Below are 20,152 nucleotides of genomic sequence, written 5' to 3'. Positions count from 1 at the left end.
CCCTCCTATTTATAGTCCCACATCTCCATATGAATGTGTGGGTCTGGGTCTGACTGCACTTTCTCACAGTCTCTCAACCAATCAGAGAGCGAGTTGGAACAATAATTGGTGCAGCACACTTAATGCTCTTATTGCCCCATGGGACAATGGTTGGATTTCAGGGGAACAGGTGGGGGACTGGGGGGGTGATGGAGAGAGACTCACAGAGCTCTGTGTGAAACTGGGAAATTGGTGACCCTGTAGAGAGCAGGTCTGATGCTGGGATCAATGACTTTGACTGAGCACACGCTCATCATCTCATCACACGTGAGGTAATAATATCTGAAATAGTACTTAATAAGTCACTCTTAAGATAACAAATGATAATTCATCACATATTATTTCTCTTTATATATTTTTTGCTTCAACAGAAACGTAAAATATATTCATTTTCAAATTTATATTATATATTTCTTATTATATATTAAATATTGCTTTATCCCAAATGCCATATTTTGTAAAAATGACGGTACTGGGATGATCATTTATGGCAAGTAAATCAGTAAATTCCACACAATAATCATGCATCTGTCCAGATGGGGTCTTTTGACACGTGCCTTGTAGTCAGCCTGAGTAGCACGTTGAGCTCAGTTTCCCACACTGACTCCTTGTATGGTCAATGATCCACAAAGGGACTCCTCTGACAGATGATGGCTGTGTGTTGTTGTAGAAACTGAGGGTGACATCACCAGCCATCTGGAGGGAAAGGACGCCATTGGCTGACTCGAAAGTTTTAAACATTTGAATCTTTGACAAACAATCTATCTTTAAGTTAAAAAAAAAACTATTTATCATGCTATATTTTCAGTTTCCAATCGTTTTCATAATTTTTTTTAACATTCAGAAAACAATCTTATCTCACTTCTGACATCATTTTGATCAGAACTAGTTCTCTACACGTGAGTGTGGGTTGTTTCCTGGAGGGCAGCTGTTTCCTGAAGTGTGCCAAATCCCTTTTGGAGAATCACTTGGCTGCTGGTGGGATTGGTGGAAGTCATTCACACTCAACTCTGTCCTCCAAAGCTTTCCCCCACTCCGTCCATTTGCAGAGAACTGACATGTGCCCCTCTACAAATGAACCTTTTGAGGATCCTTTTCCTCCACCAGTGTTTATCATCAACACTACTGGGTTGCTATCACTCAAAAATGTAATATCCTGATATGAAGTACATGTTTTACCATTTAAGATCAGCTATAAGACAGTAGGGCTGTGCATCTTCACTGGTCTCACTATTCGATTCGATTAGGATTATCCTGTCTTCGATTCGATATCCAGATGCATAACAATGCGTTGCATCCTCAATTTTTTATATTACTGCACATGGCTTATTTTTCATCAATTAATACATGCAGTAAGATAAATATGAACTCCCTTTTTATTATTTAGAAAGTGCGTCAGAAATAAATAACATAAATGTCTTGACATTAAATTATAAACCAAAGTAAACCAATTGTATAGGTCTAGCCTTCCTATATCTGTGTGTGAAGCTGTTCCATCCTCAACAACTAAAAACGAATTATTCTGCAGTCTAGCTGCAGCTTCTAGCAACGGTCTTCTGTTAAAAAAAGGACACTGAATGTCCTGAATGTCGCATCACAAACAGGACTTTAGTCTGAACACAGCAGACAACAGGAGTATTTATAACAGCATATCAAAAAAAAAATACTGCATGTGGGTGCACACTTATTCTCTGTCTTACTGTTACATTAATCGGTACCACTTTACAATAAGACTAGCCTTATAAAGGATTCATAAAGAGTTTATAATTAGGTTGTAAACACTTTATTAATCATTAAGTACCATTTATAAACCAGTTCTAACATACATCAACACAGGCTCACTATTTGGCAAGATGACTAAGCCTTATATTGGCTATCTAGCTTACTTCGTCTTCTTCATCAGCCAACATCCTTGGTATCTGTTGTTCACTGAGTTGATTCCCCCCCCCCCCATCCATTGTGATGTTGCTTGGCATCTCTTTATGACCATTTATTTATGAGTTACTAACATTGATAACTGCCCTAAGGGAGCCTTATTGTAAAGTGTTAAACACATTCCCATTTATTAATGAGTTACTACCATTTCTAATAAGGCTTAGCAGTACAGATAAATGTGGGGTCACTATTTGGCAAGCAACCGGTCACAGTTGCCCTGTTTACAGTATCTCATGTCTTATACAAGCTTATTAATGATTTATAAAGTTTTCACAACTTGATTAATAAAATAATTACAAACTATTCGTAAAACCTTTATAAGGGTAGTCTTATTGTAAAGTAGTACCCATTAATCCCATTATTGTAGGAGATTAAGTTAGCTTCATCATATCTCAATCAGTGATTAAGTGAATAATAAAGTTTCATCAGCCTGTCACTCATTATTTTCAGGGGGGGGCGGGGTTTGAAGCAGCAGAGAGGGGACGGTGATCGCGGAAGCTTTCCTCCTGCCTTCACAAACTTTACACACGTATTTATCAATTGAAAATAGCAAGAGGACATTCATACTCTGCGATCCAAGACTTGATTAAATCCACCAAAAACCTGACATGGCGACAACGAGTGTTTTTCAAAAACATAAATCGATGTGTGTCTCTGAGCCGCAGCGACACAGCCTGATTCAGAGTGGGTCATTCTGCTTTTGGTTCTGGACTGGTGTTGGTGGATAAAGCAGACTGCTCCGTGTTTGGAGTCGCTGTGCCGCTGTCACTTCTGTTCCCTGATCTCTGCGTCATCGGCCGATTTGATATTTGTGTGACAGAAAAAGAGAAAATACGTCGGAAGATCAGGAAGCAACGTTACTATGCTAAAATCGATTATGTTCTGTGCATCGTTGCAGAATCGTCCACGTCCGCATCACGATGCATCGTAGAAACGATTAATTTCAATACCCCTATAAGACAGCAGCAATGTGTTGACTATGCAGTCCAGGAGTGTCTTTTTAGCATGTTGGTCTTGCAATAAGTTGTTCAGTGTTTAGTTGTTCAGTAATTCTATTTTTATTAGGTTTGTTAGCCATCAACATAATGTATGGCCTACCCTTCTAAATGCAGTATTCTGTATGAACAAGGCTGTTAGGATTTGAAGTATATGCAGTAAGTTAATTTTATGATCAACTATCTACTGTTTAAAACCAGAGTGTCATGGTGTTATAATTTTAAGAAACCATGAGTGAAATCGAACAATTGTGATTAACAAAACCTTTATTAGAATGTCCTAAAAGTGTTCCCACACTGACTCCCTGTATGGTCAATGATCCACAAAGGGACTCCTCTGACAGATGCTGGCTGTGGGTTGTTAAAGAAACTGAGGGTGACATCACCAGACTTGTACGTTTTAAACATTTGAACTTTTGACAAACAATCTATATTTAAATTTACGAAAAACCTATTCAACATCATATATTTTCAGTTTCCAATCATTGTCATACATTTTGAACATTGAGGAAAAAATCGTATCTCACTTCTGACCATCAATTTGATCAAAATTGGGCTCTACACATGAGTGTAGGAAGTTTCCTGAAGGGCAGCTGTTTCCTGAAGTGTACCAAATCCCTTTGGAGAATTACTTGGCTGCTGGTGGGATTGGTGGAAGTCATTCACACTCAACTCTGTCCTCCTCGTATAGTTTGATTGACAAAACCTTTACTCTAATATCCTAAAACTTTTGCTCACATAAGTTAATATTTAAGTATTTAAAAAAGTAGTTATGTTGCTGATTAGAAGAGCAGTAACAACAAAGTAGTTCCTCAAAACAAGTTTAAATTTTAGCAGCCAGCATCTCTTTTAATCTCTGTCCCTTCAGGGCACAAATCTATTGTCCCACAGGGCTCTGTGAGTGAGGTTCCTCTGGTTTCCCACACTCTGTCCTTTCACTGGAGAAACAATAGAAGTGTATATAATTATATATCACTTTAGAAACAATCTATGATGTACTAAAGAGAGACATGGTTAACGTTAAAGCGTCCACATCAAAACACCTGAAACATCAGAACAGTTGCAAAGAAAATGTGTCCTCATCGTTTGGAAAATTACTGTTTGTTATTTAGTTTAATGACTTAGCTGTGTCTGTAGAGTAATATTCATTGATGACACTTGGTGAAAGTTTTGAATGGTACCACATTAGTTTTACATTAAACAGGTAGGTTATGGATCAAAATATATCTGTGTTTGCTGAAATGTATGATGATTAGAAAAGGTAGGAATGATGATGGAGACTTCTATCAACTAATTTAAAGTTAAAGTTAAGAACCTCAGAACACAAAACGTTCAACTGGAGTTGTTTGTTTATTCAACAAGGCACAATGAACAACATAAAGCATGAAGGCTCCTTCTACAGGGGATGATACATCACAACAACAAGTGTAGATTTCTACAAGACACTGTACTCACACAGAGTAGAGGAACAACTGTCTTTACAAAAGACACACAACTCACAATTTTTGAGGGAACAGTAAAACATTCACTGTTGGTTAACAAACATTTGTTGTAAAAACTGACCTCACAACTGGTCATATTGTTTTAATAATCAATAATCAATTGATTTTTAAACGTAAATGACATTGTCAGTGTAAAACTGTGACAATGTTACATTTAACAAACCATTAATTATGAAAGAATAACATATTGATCTTAAAACAGAACAATTGTCAATTATCACAGAAAGTGAGGGAAGGTCTAAATATGTCCATAAAAAGGACAATTAATATCTTTGATCAATCAAAGAGATAAAATAAAAGATTCTCCACGTAGTTAGTATATTGGACAACACACAACGTGTAGTGAGACATAAAAGTATCACAGGAAAATTGTTACATTTAAGAAAACCTTTTGGAAAAAAAGGATAAACAATTCAATCTTTTAACAGATCAGGTCTGAGTTATCAGAGAAATTAAGTCAATTATGACTACGTCCTAAAAATGGACAGGAAGTCTTTGTTCACTATCAATAACAATCAAAAGATACTGAATGCATTAAACTATATACGACCAATACTTGAAGTACAGTAAGGTATATCAATCAAAAATGTCTGCTGCATTCAGATTTGTTCATGCAACATGCATGACAAGATCTTCTGTTTCTTAACTTGACATATGTTTAAAAAAAGAACAGTTAAAGTTTCTGATCAAAATGATAAACAACAATTAGAAGATTAAAAATGTTACCATAGCGCTGTAATCTACCAACACATGAAGTACAGTGAGGTTGGATAATAATTGCAGATGCAATCAGATTTGGTTCGTGCAACATGAGAAGATGTTCTCTTTCTTAAATTGAAAGATATAGTTGTTGCTTTCATTTCCTCAGGAAATGTCATATTTCATTAATAAAACACAAAAAAACAAGCTATTTCTTAATTTTTCAGAATTCAGAAGAATTCACTTCCAGTAATCTTTGTCCAATATGGTCATCACAGTTTGTCTGGTAGTAACTCCAGTCTGTAGGGCTCTACCACGGCCTCCAGGGGGCGCTGTTGACTGGACTCTTCTCTTTGGTGATGCTGGTCTGGACTGGGGAGCTCAGCAGAGAGAAGTCAGCCTCCCTCAGGTTCTTATCAGAGGAACACTGCATCTGGTTGACGTGGTTCAGCAGTCTTCTCTGCTTTTCATTCTGCTGCTGCAGTCGTCTCAGGACACAAACTGTCATCTCCAGGATATCTGCTTTCTCCAGCTTGGAGTCTGGCTGCTGTTTGAGGAACTCTGGACCCAGGAGAGACTTGATCTGCTCAATGCTGCTGTTGATTCGCTCTCTGCGTAACTTCTCCACCAGAGGCTTTCTGAGCTGCAGAAAGAAAAAGGAAGTCGTTAATAATCTTATTCTGGAGCTTAGTGGTAGAATGAACAAAGACAACGATTGAAGGACAATATTGAAATCTTGTTGAATCTTGAATGTACCTTGTGGGTAAGAGTGTGAGGCTCCTGAGAGTTGGTCATTGCTGCAGTGATTGTAGGTGCCATGTATGGATCTCTGTGCTGTGGAGGTCTCTGTAGAGAGAATCTGATCTCTGCTGGCTTCATCCCTCCTATTTATAGTCCCACATCTCCATATGAATGTGTGGGTCTGGGTCTGACTGCACTTTCTCACAGTCTCAACCAATCACAAAGCTTGGTGACACAATAAATGATGCCACACGCCTGATGGTTTTATTGAAATGGGGACAATGGTTAGATCCCAGGGGAACAGGTGGGGGACTGGGGGGGTGATGGAGAGAGACTCACAGAGCTCTGTGTGAATCTGGGAAAGTGGTGACCCTGTAGAGAGCAGATCTGCTGCCTGATGCTGGGATCAATGACTTTGACTGAGCACACGCTCATCATCTCATCACACACGTTTGATACCGACATTGAATTGCTGGATAAAAAGTCCTGTGTAACTTACATTTAACTACAAAAGTTATTCAGAGAAATATATATTTCCTTCAAACGTTATTAGCCTTTTATGTTTTTAGTTTAGTTTGTATTCTTAATTAAATCAGATAGAATCCTTATTAAAAATAATTACCCTATATTTCTACAACTTTGAAAATAAATCAAAAATGTTATCTTAAAAATGTTAGTCTTACATGCGATGAAATATCTTCACATTTCCATTCTATATTTAAATGTTAAGGACAACTCACATGCTTATCTCCAGATGTAAAACAGTCTCTTGACTTTTGTGGGTAGAAAGTTGGTTTCAGTTTCCCACACCAACTCTGAATGCTGTGGTCAATGAACAACAAAAGGAATTTGAATGGAGCATTTGTGACTGATACTGGACGTGTGTGGTGGTAGAAACAGAGCCGGACGTCACCCACCATCTGGAGGGAAGCCACACCATTGGCTGGCTTTTTAATGATGAGTCCACTACATTTATTTCGAAAATGATAAGGATAAATTGTATTAATCATTGAAACATTTAGACCTTCAACTCAACATTGTATTTTATCATTAGCAACTTGTTCTGGAGTTCTGCTTTTTAGATGAGTGTGGGAGGTTGAAGCAGCTGTTTCCTGAAGTGTGCCAAATCCCTTTAGAGAATAATCTGCTGCTCGTGGGGTTTAGGTCGATAATCATGCTAAACTGTGATCTCCTGAGAGTTCCCACACTCTGTCTATTAACACAAATTATTCTGTTTGAACAAAACCACACCGATGTATTGATTGTCCATTTTACACTTGGACCATTAGATCATTCCTTATCTTCACACTTATTCACCTTACTTGTACAATTCAAACATAAATATTTCCATTCGTATATTATGTCAAAAGTGTAGGTGTTGTAAACCTTGGCGGATATCAAATACTATCAGTCATTCATAATAAAATAGTCCTGTATAGTTCATGTAAAACATAAACCCTGAGGTCAACATCTGATACTTGGCTGTGGTCATCATTTGTCTAAAAAACAGCGACCTGTCGGTAATCAAAGTAAACAATGTTCTGTTTTCCAGTGACTTGTAATTGGTTGCAAAGTAGCACAACATACTGTAGTCCTCCTGACACAAGACCAATACTTTGTACTTTAAATTCTCAAAAACAATCTAGTTTTACAAGTAGGCTCACTAACAGACTCTTATACAGTACAAAAGGCTTTGTCAAGCAGTTTTTATCGTGGTAGGAAAAACTTCATTTTGATATAAATCTATGATATTAAACAGATTAGGAATTGAGCACTTCTGGGATCCAGAGTGTTTTGATTCTGTCTCTAGGGCACAGATCTTTTGTCCCACAGGGCTCTGTGAGTGAGGTTCCTCTGGTTTCCCACACGCTGTCCTTTCACTGGAGGAACAATAGAAGTGTGCCTCATTATGCATCACATCAGATACAATGTCTTCTGTCTCTGAAGTAGAAAAGTTTTCATTTACATTTCTTACATTAAACAACCACACTTTACAGTTAATTAAAAAAACGTTCTTTCCGCCAATACTATTTTCAAATATACAGTTCAGTTGATTTAGCAAAAACGGACCTAGTTTCATGAATAATCTGAGTGAAACCACCTGAAAATGTACCGGTATGGTGCAATAGTTAGCACTGTAACTCAGTGAAAGGGTTCTAGGTCTGAACCTGCTGAAAATTTGATTTGAAGAGATGTATTGTTCTCCCTGTAGGTTCATGAGTTTCCTCAAAGGTCTCTGTCTTCCTCCCCCAGCTCGAAGACATGCAGTCTAATTTAACAAGCAACTCTAAATTACCCAAATGTGTTAATAGTTACCAACCCAGCGACATCTATGCAAAGCGATTATAAGTGATGGATTGGATTGTGTGTTAAGCTTAGACAAATACTGCGTCTTACAAATGGGTGGATGGTTATAGAGAACTCTTATTTAATTCAATAAAACTCAAGTTTCTATCATAACAAGGGCAAGTGTAAGGAAAAACTAACTATAGAACAACTTTTTCAGCTGGCAATTTTAGTTTATTCAAAAAGCACAATGAGCAAAAATAAATCAAGAATGCTGCATCTATAGGTGATGACACATCACAACAACAACTTGTAGATGTCTACAAGACACTGTACTCACAGAGAGTAGAGGAACAACTGTATTTACAAAAGACGGTCAGTGGTGCAGTAGCACATGAAGGCGCACACGGCGGAGATGAGGACAGGTTTGAGTGAGACGCCTACTGAGCAGAAGAAAAAGGCAAACGTTCTTCATGCAAAATCGTAGGATTTGAGGCTGGAAGCGGCTAAGCCCTTCCTCATAAAGAATCTTGCAGACTCGAGGTGCCGGGCTAGGGGACTCTCGTTTAGTGCAGAGAGAGGAGATGAAGTGGAGGGATTCCTACTGGTTGCGAGCTGGCTTCCGGGCAGAGGTTCCGGAACGTCTGGAAATGAAAGCGAGAGAGGGAGTCAGCAACAACATTGAGGTGACCGGGCATATGGCGAGCTGTGATTAAGAAGTTGTGGATTATGGAGGACCGTGTGATGCTTCTCATGAATGGCATAATGTCACTGCACTGGGAGCGCGCCTTGTTGATGATTCCAACCACTGATTGGTTGTCGCACCGCACCGAGATGCGTTTACAGAACCACAGGTGACCCCATACGTGGCATGCAACGGCGATCGGAAAGATCTCGTGCAGAGCGGAGGATGAAGCATGATTAGGGAATGACAGGGGCCATGACCCTGCGAACCACTCTCCCTGGAAGAAACCCCCAAAGCCCACGGATGGGGCGGCATCCGTGAAAAGCCTCATTGAGTCAGAGGAACACACGAGGTCATCGTAGAAGAAAGTAACTCCGTTCCAGTGGGCGAGCAGGAGGGACCAGAAACGTAGGTCTGAGCGGCAGCCTTCGTCTAGGAAGACGCAGTCATGGAGGTTGTCGACCGACGATGCTGCGTCCAGGAGGCGGGAGATGAACGGGCGCCCCTGGGGGATGATGCGCATGGCGAAGTTGAGGTGTCCGAGAAGGGAGAGCAACTGTTGTTTTGTGATAACTTGTTTCTCACAGTATGACTAGGTGATGTCCCGGATGCGCTGCAATTTGTCGGAGGGGAGAGACGCCTTCATGTCTATGGAGTCGAGGATGATGCCTAAGAACTCTAAGCGTGTGTCGGGACCTAACGTTTTCTCCTTGGAGAGAGGGACGCCTAACTCCTGAAAGCAATGTTTAAGCTTGGCCAGTGAGATCCCTGAGCTGTCCTGAGGCAGATCTATAAGGAGGAAGTCGTCCAGTAGGTGAAGGACGGAGGGGATTCTGACGATGTTCAGCAGGATCCAGCAGAGCGCTTCCGAGAAGGAATTGAAAATGCAGGGGCTGCTTCTGCACCCGAAGGTCAGGCGAACGGCAAAATAGAGTTTGGACTCCCACTTAATACCGAACAAATTCCACTGAGACGGATGAATGGGGATGATTTTGAAGGCATCGGTAATGTCCGCTTTGGAAGGCCAAGCTCCGTGCCCTGTGAACTTGATCATTTTTATTGCATTATCCACTGAGGCATATTGAAGGGAGAACTGATCTGGAGGGATGATACTATTGACGCTGCAGAATGGGCCGGAGCGGGGAGCGGACAGATATTTTATACAGAGTATTTGCGTGTGGCTATTCCGATGGGATTTGAATGGAACACTGAGAAGGGGGAGGAGCTAAAAGGACCGATTATGTATCCTTTGAGAAGTTCTTTGTCGTTGAGCTGGGAAACTATGTTGGGTTCTTTAGCGGCTGACTGTAAGTTTTTTGCTACGAAAGTCACTGTGGGAGATGAGAGGACCCTTACCCTGAAGCCTTGGGAGAGCCCTGACAGGAGATAGTCAACGAACACGGAATCTGGGTGAGTAGAAAGCGCAGCTGCTAGCTGAGGGATGTTAATGGGAGTGGAAGGGTGATATTTCAGAATGTTTTTCCACCACAAGGTTTCTGGCGCAGAGCTACTGTGAGGCTGTGGCTGCGCCTGGGGCAAACGGACTTCGGGTGTGCAGATATGGAGAAATGTACAGTAAGGGTGAGTGCAAACATTTTCCTTAAAACTAGAACAAATCCTATCTTCGTGTCTAGTCTGCACCTGACGGTTTGGTCTATCGTTCCCAGCATACTGCATGTGGGAGGCTCTGGGCGCAGAGAAAGGCACTGAGGGGCAGAGGGGAGCGATGTGGCCCTGCGCTCCGCAGCTGTTACATGAGATAGCAGATTGGCCGCCGGTGGCCATCACGAGCAGCTCAATGTCCATCACTGACCAGTCCAGGCGGATATTGCTATGTGTTAGGTGGAGCGCTGCTTTGCTTGAAAAGCTTTTGTGGTACTGATAGAAGACGTGTTTCCCTTATCTAATGTTAATGTCGCCAATAATGGCCATGTACGCATCTAATTCTACTCTTCTATCAGGGTAGACGGAGCAGAGAACATCACGGAAGATGCCGAAAGCGATCATGAATTGCCCTACGCTGATGTCTCTGATGCGCCTGGGGTCTGCGGCCTTAAAGACGGCGGTGATATTTCCTCCTGTGGCGATGTCTTTATTGCCCTCCGGGGAGGGCAGAATAAGGCTGAGCAGATTGACGTCCTTCCCTTCAAGAATTTTCGACCTAAGCCGTGAGGAGATGTTGGCGGCTTGGGAAATGAAAGGCCTACCTGAAGGGGGGGCTGGGAGGGCCGAAGCCAGAGAGTAGGGGGGAGCTACTGCTGGAATGCGTAGGACGCCCTGACCCGGCAACCCCGGCGGGACTGAGGCAGAGAGCGCTGCTCTGAGTGCAGCGGAAGTTGAAGCTCCTGTGACGGAGTCTTCCAGGGCCTGGAGGCGAGCATCGATAGCTCTCATGGAGCTCGCCAGGGATTGCAGGGAGCCGGCCACGCTGCTCTCCATGAGGGGCGTGTTAGAGACGCTCCCGGCCTGGCGGGCCTGGGAAGGGGTGGATTTTGGAGGCGGACGGGATCCTGGCGGGCTCGACTTCCTGCCCCTTTTTCCTCCGCGGCTGCGCCCGCGTCCTCACCCTGATCTCTCCGGGGAGCTGACTGGGGCTGTTGCCCCAGACTGGGGAGCTATGCCGGAGACCTGGTCCGAGAGCTCTCGGACCTGAGAGAGAGTGAGGAAGGAATGAGGAAGTCTGCCTCTGAAGGGAGCCGAACCGGGACCGAAGACTTCCGGAGAAGGCTCGTGATCCGAATTGTCTGAGTTGGACATCTTGAGCTATATTGCTTTACAGTTTTCTCACGAAAAGGAGTATGTAGTACTACCATTGCATGTAGTCACCTGAAATGACAGCTGACAGAAGGGAAGAGCAGGCATTTAAGGAATTTAACGTGTGCAGCAATTGGCTGCTGAGGGGTGACGCCCATATTTTTAATGAGGGGGGAGAGAGCAATATAGAACCGCAGTGACGCGTCCAACAACCCGGAAGTAAGTTAGCATTTTTAGCACTTCCGGTTCCTTTGTCAAAAAGCAATGCATTTTTTCCATAGGGTTTTGGAAAATAGCTCGAAATAAGGTCTGTGGTTGACACAAATTTAAGAGATAAATCACGTTTTGTTCTACGACATTAAATACATCAGCAGTGACCCCACTGGTGATTTTTGAAGAATTTACGTGTCTGAATAACGATGGTTGTTACCGAGTGGCTGAATAGGACTACAGAAATTGTTGAGGCCGTTGTACGTCATTACGCCTAAGACGTAAAAACTCCCGCTAAGTTTGTTTTCCCCTGTGTTCTGCTTGAAAGCAAGTACATGCCTATCTTTAGTATCTGTATATCTATATCTGACCATTAGAATCTGTATTTTTGAAATTGTCATTTTTAACAGCGTAGTTTTACAAATTATAGAATAACTAATTACCAGTGTTTTCCAATTTTACTCGGCAGTTCGTTTCGTTACCTAACGTTAGCTAAAGCTAGCGCTACTAGTTAGCTACGCAATGGTTTGTTGCTTTGCTCCGGGTTGCAGCCGCAGGTCTTCGCATGAAACGTGCTTGTTCTATCGTTTCCCGGCCAATGTTTTCCAAAGGAGAGTCTGGATTCGTGCCATGAGGTAAGCTGACGTTACATTTTGTCCATGTCACGGTGAAATGTAAATTATGGGTAGTGACTGTATCGCCGTTTTAGAGATGGCACTGCTGAAAAGACCGCAACATAAGTAAAGATAATGAATAAATCCTGTGTGGCTTATATGAAAAGTTTAATTAGTACAAGCAGAATAACGTTTCACCATGTAACTAAAGATTGTAGTCAGGGAAATCAGTTTGACATATTGAACTAATAACAAATCACCTCTGGCTGGCAGAGAACTCTCTGCTCCATAGCTTCTCTTGGACGTAAAATCACACGTACATTTTACATTTATATTCAATTTAATATCCCATTCCTCACATACTTTTGTATATATAATAACTTATATTTTGTTTTTCTTGTTATGCTGCTGCAACACAAACATTTCCCAAATTGGGATCAATACAGTAATATCTTATCTTAATTAATTAAGAAATATAACTATTATAATTAGTGTAGCAGCTGACACCTATTTTCAATATGGATTAATCTACCATTTATTTCTTTAGTTCAATTTTGATCTATAAAAATGTCAAAATAGTGAAAATGTTCACGAGACTTATCAAAGTGCAAGGTTATATCTTTAGATGTTTTGTTTTAGCCTATGTACTGTATGTCTTAATGCTCTTATATGTGACGGGGTGACTTCCATGAAACTAATATTTTATATCTTCTCAACAGACGAGCTGACAGGAAACCTAACACTCTAACAACCACAACATTGTAAAGGCGAGTAAATGTAAATTAAAAACGATTCACAATTATTTTATTTCTTCTTCTTTCTTGCAGTGAGGTGAAGCTGACCTTTGAAGTATTATTTGAATTATTTGAAGGATTAAAGTAACGTATTATGGCAGGAAAGTTCAATCTGGTATATTCATTTTAATGTCACCTCATATATTCGTGTGTGTTAAATTTGAAGGGACAAAGTACATTTTTCCTCTTTTAAATATAGCGCAATAGTCTTTTCTTCCACTTTTATGTGTAATCAAAAGGGTGTTTTTTTGGCTATCTGTGGTTAGGCATAATATGACCTTTGACATCTGCTTTGCAGTTTCCAGAATATCAGGAGAGTGTTAGGGTCTCTGTTAATCATCCACGGTTTTTTGCAATTAACAGGGGAATTCCCAGATGCATTTTCAGATATTAGGCAGTTCAAGTCTTGTAGTTAATGATGCACATCCCGCAGGCCTTGAGACTTGGGTCACCCAGCAGTAAACGAGATAAACGTCCTTTTGAGCTTATCAATAAAATGTATTCATTCCTAGTAAGTTGACTTCAAGGTGAAAGGAAGTTCACAGAAGCCATTAAGCGACAAGAACAATTAACTTCTGTTAAAGAGTGTGTGTTGAATATGTTTAGGGGGAATGAGTATGTGTCCTGTCAAAGAGTCCTCTGTCATGACTCCAAATCATTGATTGGGGGATCTGCCTAAGGGCATAGGGACAAACACACACACACACACGCGCACAGAAGAAACAGATGGAATCAACAACTGCTGACCCACTACCTGGGGTCCCGCCCAGAAGTGAAACCGACCAATGGAACACGGCCAACTCACTGGCTAGCTCGCTCAGAAGTGAACCCGCCAATGACAAATAGCTAGGAAGGAGCAAGCGACAAAACTCCTCCCCACCTGTGTATAAATGTTGTAATCATTTTGAAGATCGGCGCTCTTGTTTTTGACTTGCCGTTCCTGAGACGTGTCTCACACGGTGGTAGAACCTGAGCCCGGAGTACTCTGCAGAGTGCTTCGTGATTAGGTGATTGGGTGATGTATTGTATGTTTTTACCATTAAAGCCAATTATTGTTTAACCCTTATCCTGGTGCTTTGACTTTTCCTTCTTTTAAAACAAACTCATAAAGGAACGCGCAAAGCAGAGATTCTGCCTCAACACCTTGCACTTGGTGCCAGTAAGGATGTTCCTCACGCAGGCTGAATGTTTCTCCTTCCTTACTGACACAGAACTCCTTAATTTGCAATGCTTCACTAATTGTCATTTCCCTGGCTCCGTAGGGACACTTTACCCTACCAAACCATCTGGATATGCCCCCAACAATCCTGACTCATGGACCTGCATCTGGGTTGCAGTGGTGAATGCCCTGACGCCCTCAAATTCATTCATAGTCTCCCACTGTACAGACAAAACACCATCAAGGGCCTGTTGTTGCCCTAGCACCCTGGCAATAAGGGAAGCAGTCACACGCTTTGACCTCAGGACAGCTCCAAAGTTGCTGGCAGTCAACCTTCCTTTCCTGAACAAATGCCAGTTTGGGTTGGTTCGCTGACCAGTGGTAGCCACCTGAATTGCCCTCTGTTGCTCTTCAGACAATGCCATGCTTGCCACAATTGCCTCAGGTCCCTGATGCCCAACAGATTTGAGAATTTCAGGAACAGTAAGTGTTTCCAAGCTGTAATGTTCCTCTTCTGGCTTGGGGGAGAGAAGCCAAGAAATTCCTGAGAACCCGCCCCCGAGTCTGTCCCTCAGCCAGTCACGATCTTCGGAGGTGGGCTCTCTTGTCAGCGGGTTGAATGAGTTATTGGTTGGAGGAAATAGCTCCTCCACTGAATGTGTACGTTTAGCTGCCTTTGGTTTCTTCCACTGACAGGGGGTGTCAGTGCAGCTGAAATTGTGGATGGCAAAGATGGATAATGCAGCCGCATGACTGCATTTCCATTCTCTATGTGGGCATTCACATTTTGTGGAGAGAATTCCCTCTTCTCCTGTAGATACCTGTGGTGGTGGGATTGTTTTATTATTTAAAATATATTTACATTTGTAATGCCTTCCCAATTATCCCTTTAATTGTTTATAGCCTACTGTATGTTTATTTCATGGATATTTCTGTGTTTTCTGGTGTGTAATATTTGTAATAAAGATTTCATGTGACATATAAAATGGATTTGTTGATGGGAATTAATGTGAATAAATGAACTCTAGCTTAATGGTACTCTCGCTATCACTACTCACCGACACTCTATAAACCTTGTCCCTCATGCTAGCTCTGACAACACCGGTAAGCACACCTTCATCTAGGCTGCACTGTTGTACGTGTCCTGACTTGTAGTGGTTCTCTCCTCTATCTACACTCTTCTTGTCATCTTTGTAAAATGATATCAGACTGGTAATTGACACAGCCATGACTTCTTGTGAAATTCAGTGTGGCTCAAATGAAAAGCTTTGTTAAAATATGCAAGTGCGCGAAAGTCAGTTGAAACGATCTTAAGTTGGCGTGACGTTGAAGTCGTGCGACCCTGCTGCTGTACTGGCTTGTAGTTAGTTTATAGCATAACGTTAGCATTTTGCTTCTGCCGACTAGATTTATTATTTAAAAATTATAAAAGTAGGGTTGACATGTGGATATTATCCGGCTGAACAAAACGTGATCCATCTCTTAAATATGTGTCAACCACAGATCTTATTTCGAGCTATTTTCCAAAATCCTATGGAGAAATTGCATTGCGTTTTAGACGAAGGAACCGGAAGGAGTTTACTTCCGGGTTTAAGGACGCGTCACTGCGGCTCTCTATTGGCATTAGGTCTGGCCAGGCTTGCCCATGCTTTTACCAGCGGTCCGTTCTGGTAGTTGACTAGGAAGCAAACCACATTGAAGAGCTCCTCAATGCTTCCACACACAGACAGTGGTATTTTTTTATTTTTTTAATTTTTTTTAATTTAACCTTTATTTAACCAGATAAAAAGCATTGAGATAAAATCTCATTTACAATGCTGACCTGGCCAAGAAGGCAGCAACGTTACACATAACACATAACACAAACATATAAAATACAGAGAACATAACTAAGAAAACAAAAGACGAAAAAAAGCATTTACTACATTGTGCACATTAGGACAGTAAGAAAGGCACTACTTATTACTGCAAGAGCAGCTGGTGGTAAGGACTTCTGACAACTTCAATTTAAAACAGGCTATAGAAACAAGTGCCGTCAGTTTGAGGCGTGATTGAAGGTCATTCCAAGACCAAGGACCATAATAAAAGAGACTCCTTTTTCCAGCCTCAGTCCGCACAGCAGGAACCTGGAACCGTATCAAGGCACTGGATCTGAGGTTGTAAAAGTCACAAACTGGAGCAAATCTGGCACATATGTAGAGTGGAAGATTTCCTAAAATGGCTTTATACATTAATAAAAACCAATGCTGCATCCTACGCATAGTGAGTGAGGACCATCCAGTTAGGCTATACAGTGTGCAATGATGAGTCCTATAGGGTGCATTTGATATATAACGCAGTGCAGCATGGTAGAGTGGGTCAAGTTTGGCCAAGACAGTGGGACAGGCAAATCTATAAATGGTGTCACCGTAGGTATGGCTTTGTCAAATAGTTTGTTCTCTTTGACTCTTCTGATGCCCCTCTCCACATGGACCCTAAGCCTGGGCAGCAATTAGTGATGGGAATTATTGCTCTTTGAAGGGAAAATAAGCGAAATAATCACCAGGATAATGATTGACTGTATTGCCAGACCTAATGTCAATAATCTTCTTTGTAAACATGACACAAGGTGGCACCATATCCATGTCAGTGAATGTACTACTTTGAATTTACCCTCTGTATGTGTTAAGTAAATAAAGTTGTCTTGCCTTGAATGAAATTCACGCAACTCTTTATATTAGATACTGTGTTTTCTGACCTCCTGCTAAATTATGAACCATCCAGATCTCTCAGGTCTTCAGGGACTGGTCAGCTGGTCAGTGTTCAGTTATTATGCTCCAAATATCTGGAACAAACTCCCAGAAACCTGCAGGTCCGCTGCAACTCTTACTACTTTTAAATCCAGGCTGAAGACTTTTCTTTTTGTCGCTTCTTTTAATTGAACTATTCATATCTTAGACTGCACTGTAACTTTTAACCATGTATTTTTTCTTTTAATGTTTATTTTATTAGCTTTTCTTTTTAATGACTGATTTTAAATGCCATTTTCTTAATGTCTTTCATTTTTTGTAAAGCACTTTGAATTGCCTTGTGTTGAAAAGTGCTATATAAATAAACTTGCCTTGCCTAATAAAGATTTCATGTGACCCATAAAATGGATTTGTTGATGGGAATTAATGTGAATAAATTAACTCTAGGTTAACGGTACTCTTGCTATCACTACTCACCGACACTATAAACCTTGTCCCTCATGCTAGCCCTGACAACACAGGTGAGCACACCTTCATCTAGGCTGCACTGTTACGTGTCCTGACTTGTATTGGTTCTCTCCTATCTACACTCTTCTTGTCATCTTTGTAAAATTATATCAGACTGGTAATTGACACAGCCATGACTTCTAGTTAAATTCAGTGTGGCTAAAATGAAAAGCTTTGTTAAAATATGCAAGTGCGCGAAAGTCAAAGTCAGCTTTATTGTCAAAAATTCTACATGTGTTACACATCCAGAAATATCAAAATATCGTTTCCCACAGTGTGACATGTATGCATAAAACAAAACAAAAAGGGCCTAGACATACGTGGTATACATTAAACAAAACAAAAAGGGCCTAGATAACCGGGGTATACAGTTTAAAATGTTAATATATTTAAAGTGTTCAAAGTGCAGTTTCAGTGCAAGTCAGCTGAAACGATCTTAAGTTGGCGTGACGTTGAAGTCGTGCGACCCTGCTGCTGTACTGGCTTGTAGTTCGTCTATAGCATAACGTTAGCATTTTGCTTCTGGCGACTAGATTTATGATTCAAAAATTATAAAAGTAGGGTTGACATCTGGAGATTATCCGGCTGAACAAAACGTGATCCCTCTCTTAAATGTGTGCCAACCACAGACCTTATTTCGAGCTATTTTCCCAAATCCTATGGAGAAATTGCATTGGTTTTAGACGAAGGAACCGGAAGAAGTTTACTCCGGGGTTTAATGACGCGTCACTGCGGTTCTCTATAGAGTGACGTGTAAGTGACTCATTGTTAGGTCTTCCCAGCGCCATATAGATAGAAGAGTTACGACAGCGGAAGTCCAAAAACGGTTATCGTCACGTGGTTCATGCAGACGAGGATCGTTCCCCGGAAGTTCATGGCGGGCAATGTGAATGCATTGATAACAGGAGATAGAACTACGATTTTTGGTAATTATTAGTGAATAAAGGTTTTGATTTACAATATTTATACAACAAATCGATATGTGTATGTATTTACATCAATATGTTTTAAAAAATAAAATAGAATTTGCTAATATTAATTGATAATATTAGGATTAGTGTGAACTAGTTTACATGTTAGGCTAACAGTGCCTTGGTTAAAGAGCCTGTTGCGGTTTATTTATAGCTTTGAATTCTTTAAAACCAATATTATCTTATTAAACTTGTATGGTAGTCAGGAGCATCACTTTCTAATGTTTATTGATATATTTAGAGGGAGGGGATCTAAAGGAATGCTTCAAAATTCAGATTAGATTCATTTCTACCATTTTCTTAAATTCATGGTAGTTTCAGTAATCCCATGGTAATTGAGGACACAAGTTATCTAAATGACTAATGTCATCTTTATGGCTTTCAGAAAGGACAGGAGACCGACAGGTGACTATCAAAGGACTAGCAGCAGCAGCAACAGCAGCATGATGATGATGATGATGATGATGTTAAATGTGTTGTTTTAGGAATATCCATTGTAAATACATGGAATTCAATAAACATTGAATAGCATATCATGCAGTTTGTCTGTGCCTTTTCCTCCGTGTTGTCCTGGTTCTATTTCGTATATGGCTTCGCCCTCTAAGGCTATCGCTATTGGGTAATCCCCCTGCGCCCCCGCGCAGCACTGAAACACTTGTAGTCCACACCCACCCGCAAGGTGGGCCCCACCCTCGGGCCTCCTTCCGGTATAAATAGGAAGGTGGCCCGGCAATCTGCTCCCTCTTTTTTTCAGCAAACCAGCACAGTTACTGAAGCACAGCAATTGAGAATCATCATGAGCAACAACTGCGTCCGTGGTTGTCCCTCATGTGGCTCTGGGTTCATAATGAGTTATGACCTGCAGAGATAAAAGCAGTATGCAAATCCTGCCGGGGGTCAGAGCACGCGTACGCGGCTCTAAACCAGCAGGTAGCATGCACTGCGCTCGTCTCCCCTCGGGCGACAGGAAGCGGAGAGCGGACACTCTTGCTGCTGTGGCCGAGGAGGACGATTGGCCCGTCCAGGCTTACGAGCCCGCGGACGGGGCCTCGTGTCCCTGGGGCAGAGTGCCGGGCAGGAGTCCGAAGCAACTCCTGCCCTGCCTCCCTCCACGGTTCACCGTTCGGTTCTCCCCTCCCTCCTCTCCCCCGGACGGGGTAGACAGAGTCGGAGCAGGGTGCCAGCTTGGCGGCCGAACATGCTTTCCCCCTCTCCGTCACCACAGCGCGGCGGCGTCTGTTACGGAGACGGACAGAAAAGTGCTACTGGACACTCCAATCAGCCCGGACGGGCTGTTCGGACCCCAGTTCATGAAGACGGCCGCGGAACAGGTGGACGGCATTCGCCAGCATGTACAGCTGGCTCCAACCTCGCAGCCCTTTCGCCTCACGGGCAGCGGTGGCGAGGGCAATGGCGTGGCTCGTCACCATGACGACAATTACAGCACATCACAGAGAAGCCAGAACGGGGGAATGAGCAGTATTCCAGGCTGAGTGCCCCCAGCGGAAGCGCCCGCAGCGCCACGGCGCCAG

The 20,152-nt window shown here is 41.9% G+C and overlaps 1 protein-coding gene across 1 annotated transcript; it reads right to left on the bottom strand.

The window, feature by feature from the left end:
- Window positions 1-5,480: 5,480 nt before the first annotated feature.
- On the bottom strand, window positions 5,481-6,053 carry LOC307039995 (transcription factor HES-1-like; the record flags this gene model as incomplete). The annotated part of the gene is made up of 2 exons (XM_079682491.1): window positions 5,927-6,053; window positions 5,481-5,813 (listed from the first exon to the last, which is right to left on the bottom strand). Exons 1-2 carry the CDS (start codon window positions 6,047-6,049, stop codon window positions 5,481-5,483), a joined length of 456 nt encoding a protein of 151 aa, XP_079538617.1. The 5' UTR covers window positions 6,050-6,053.
- Between the last annotated feature and the right edge of the window lie 14,099 nt (window positions 6,054-20,152).

Source organism: Notothenia rossii, assembly GCF_949606895.1.
Source record: "Notothenia rossii genome assembly, chromosome: 5".
Taxonomy (NCBI): Eukaryota; Metazoa; Chordata; class Actinopteri; order Perciformes; family Nototheniidae; genus Notothenia; species Notothenia rossii.
This window is presented reverse-complemented; position numbering and strand designations above follow the sequence as displayed.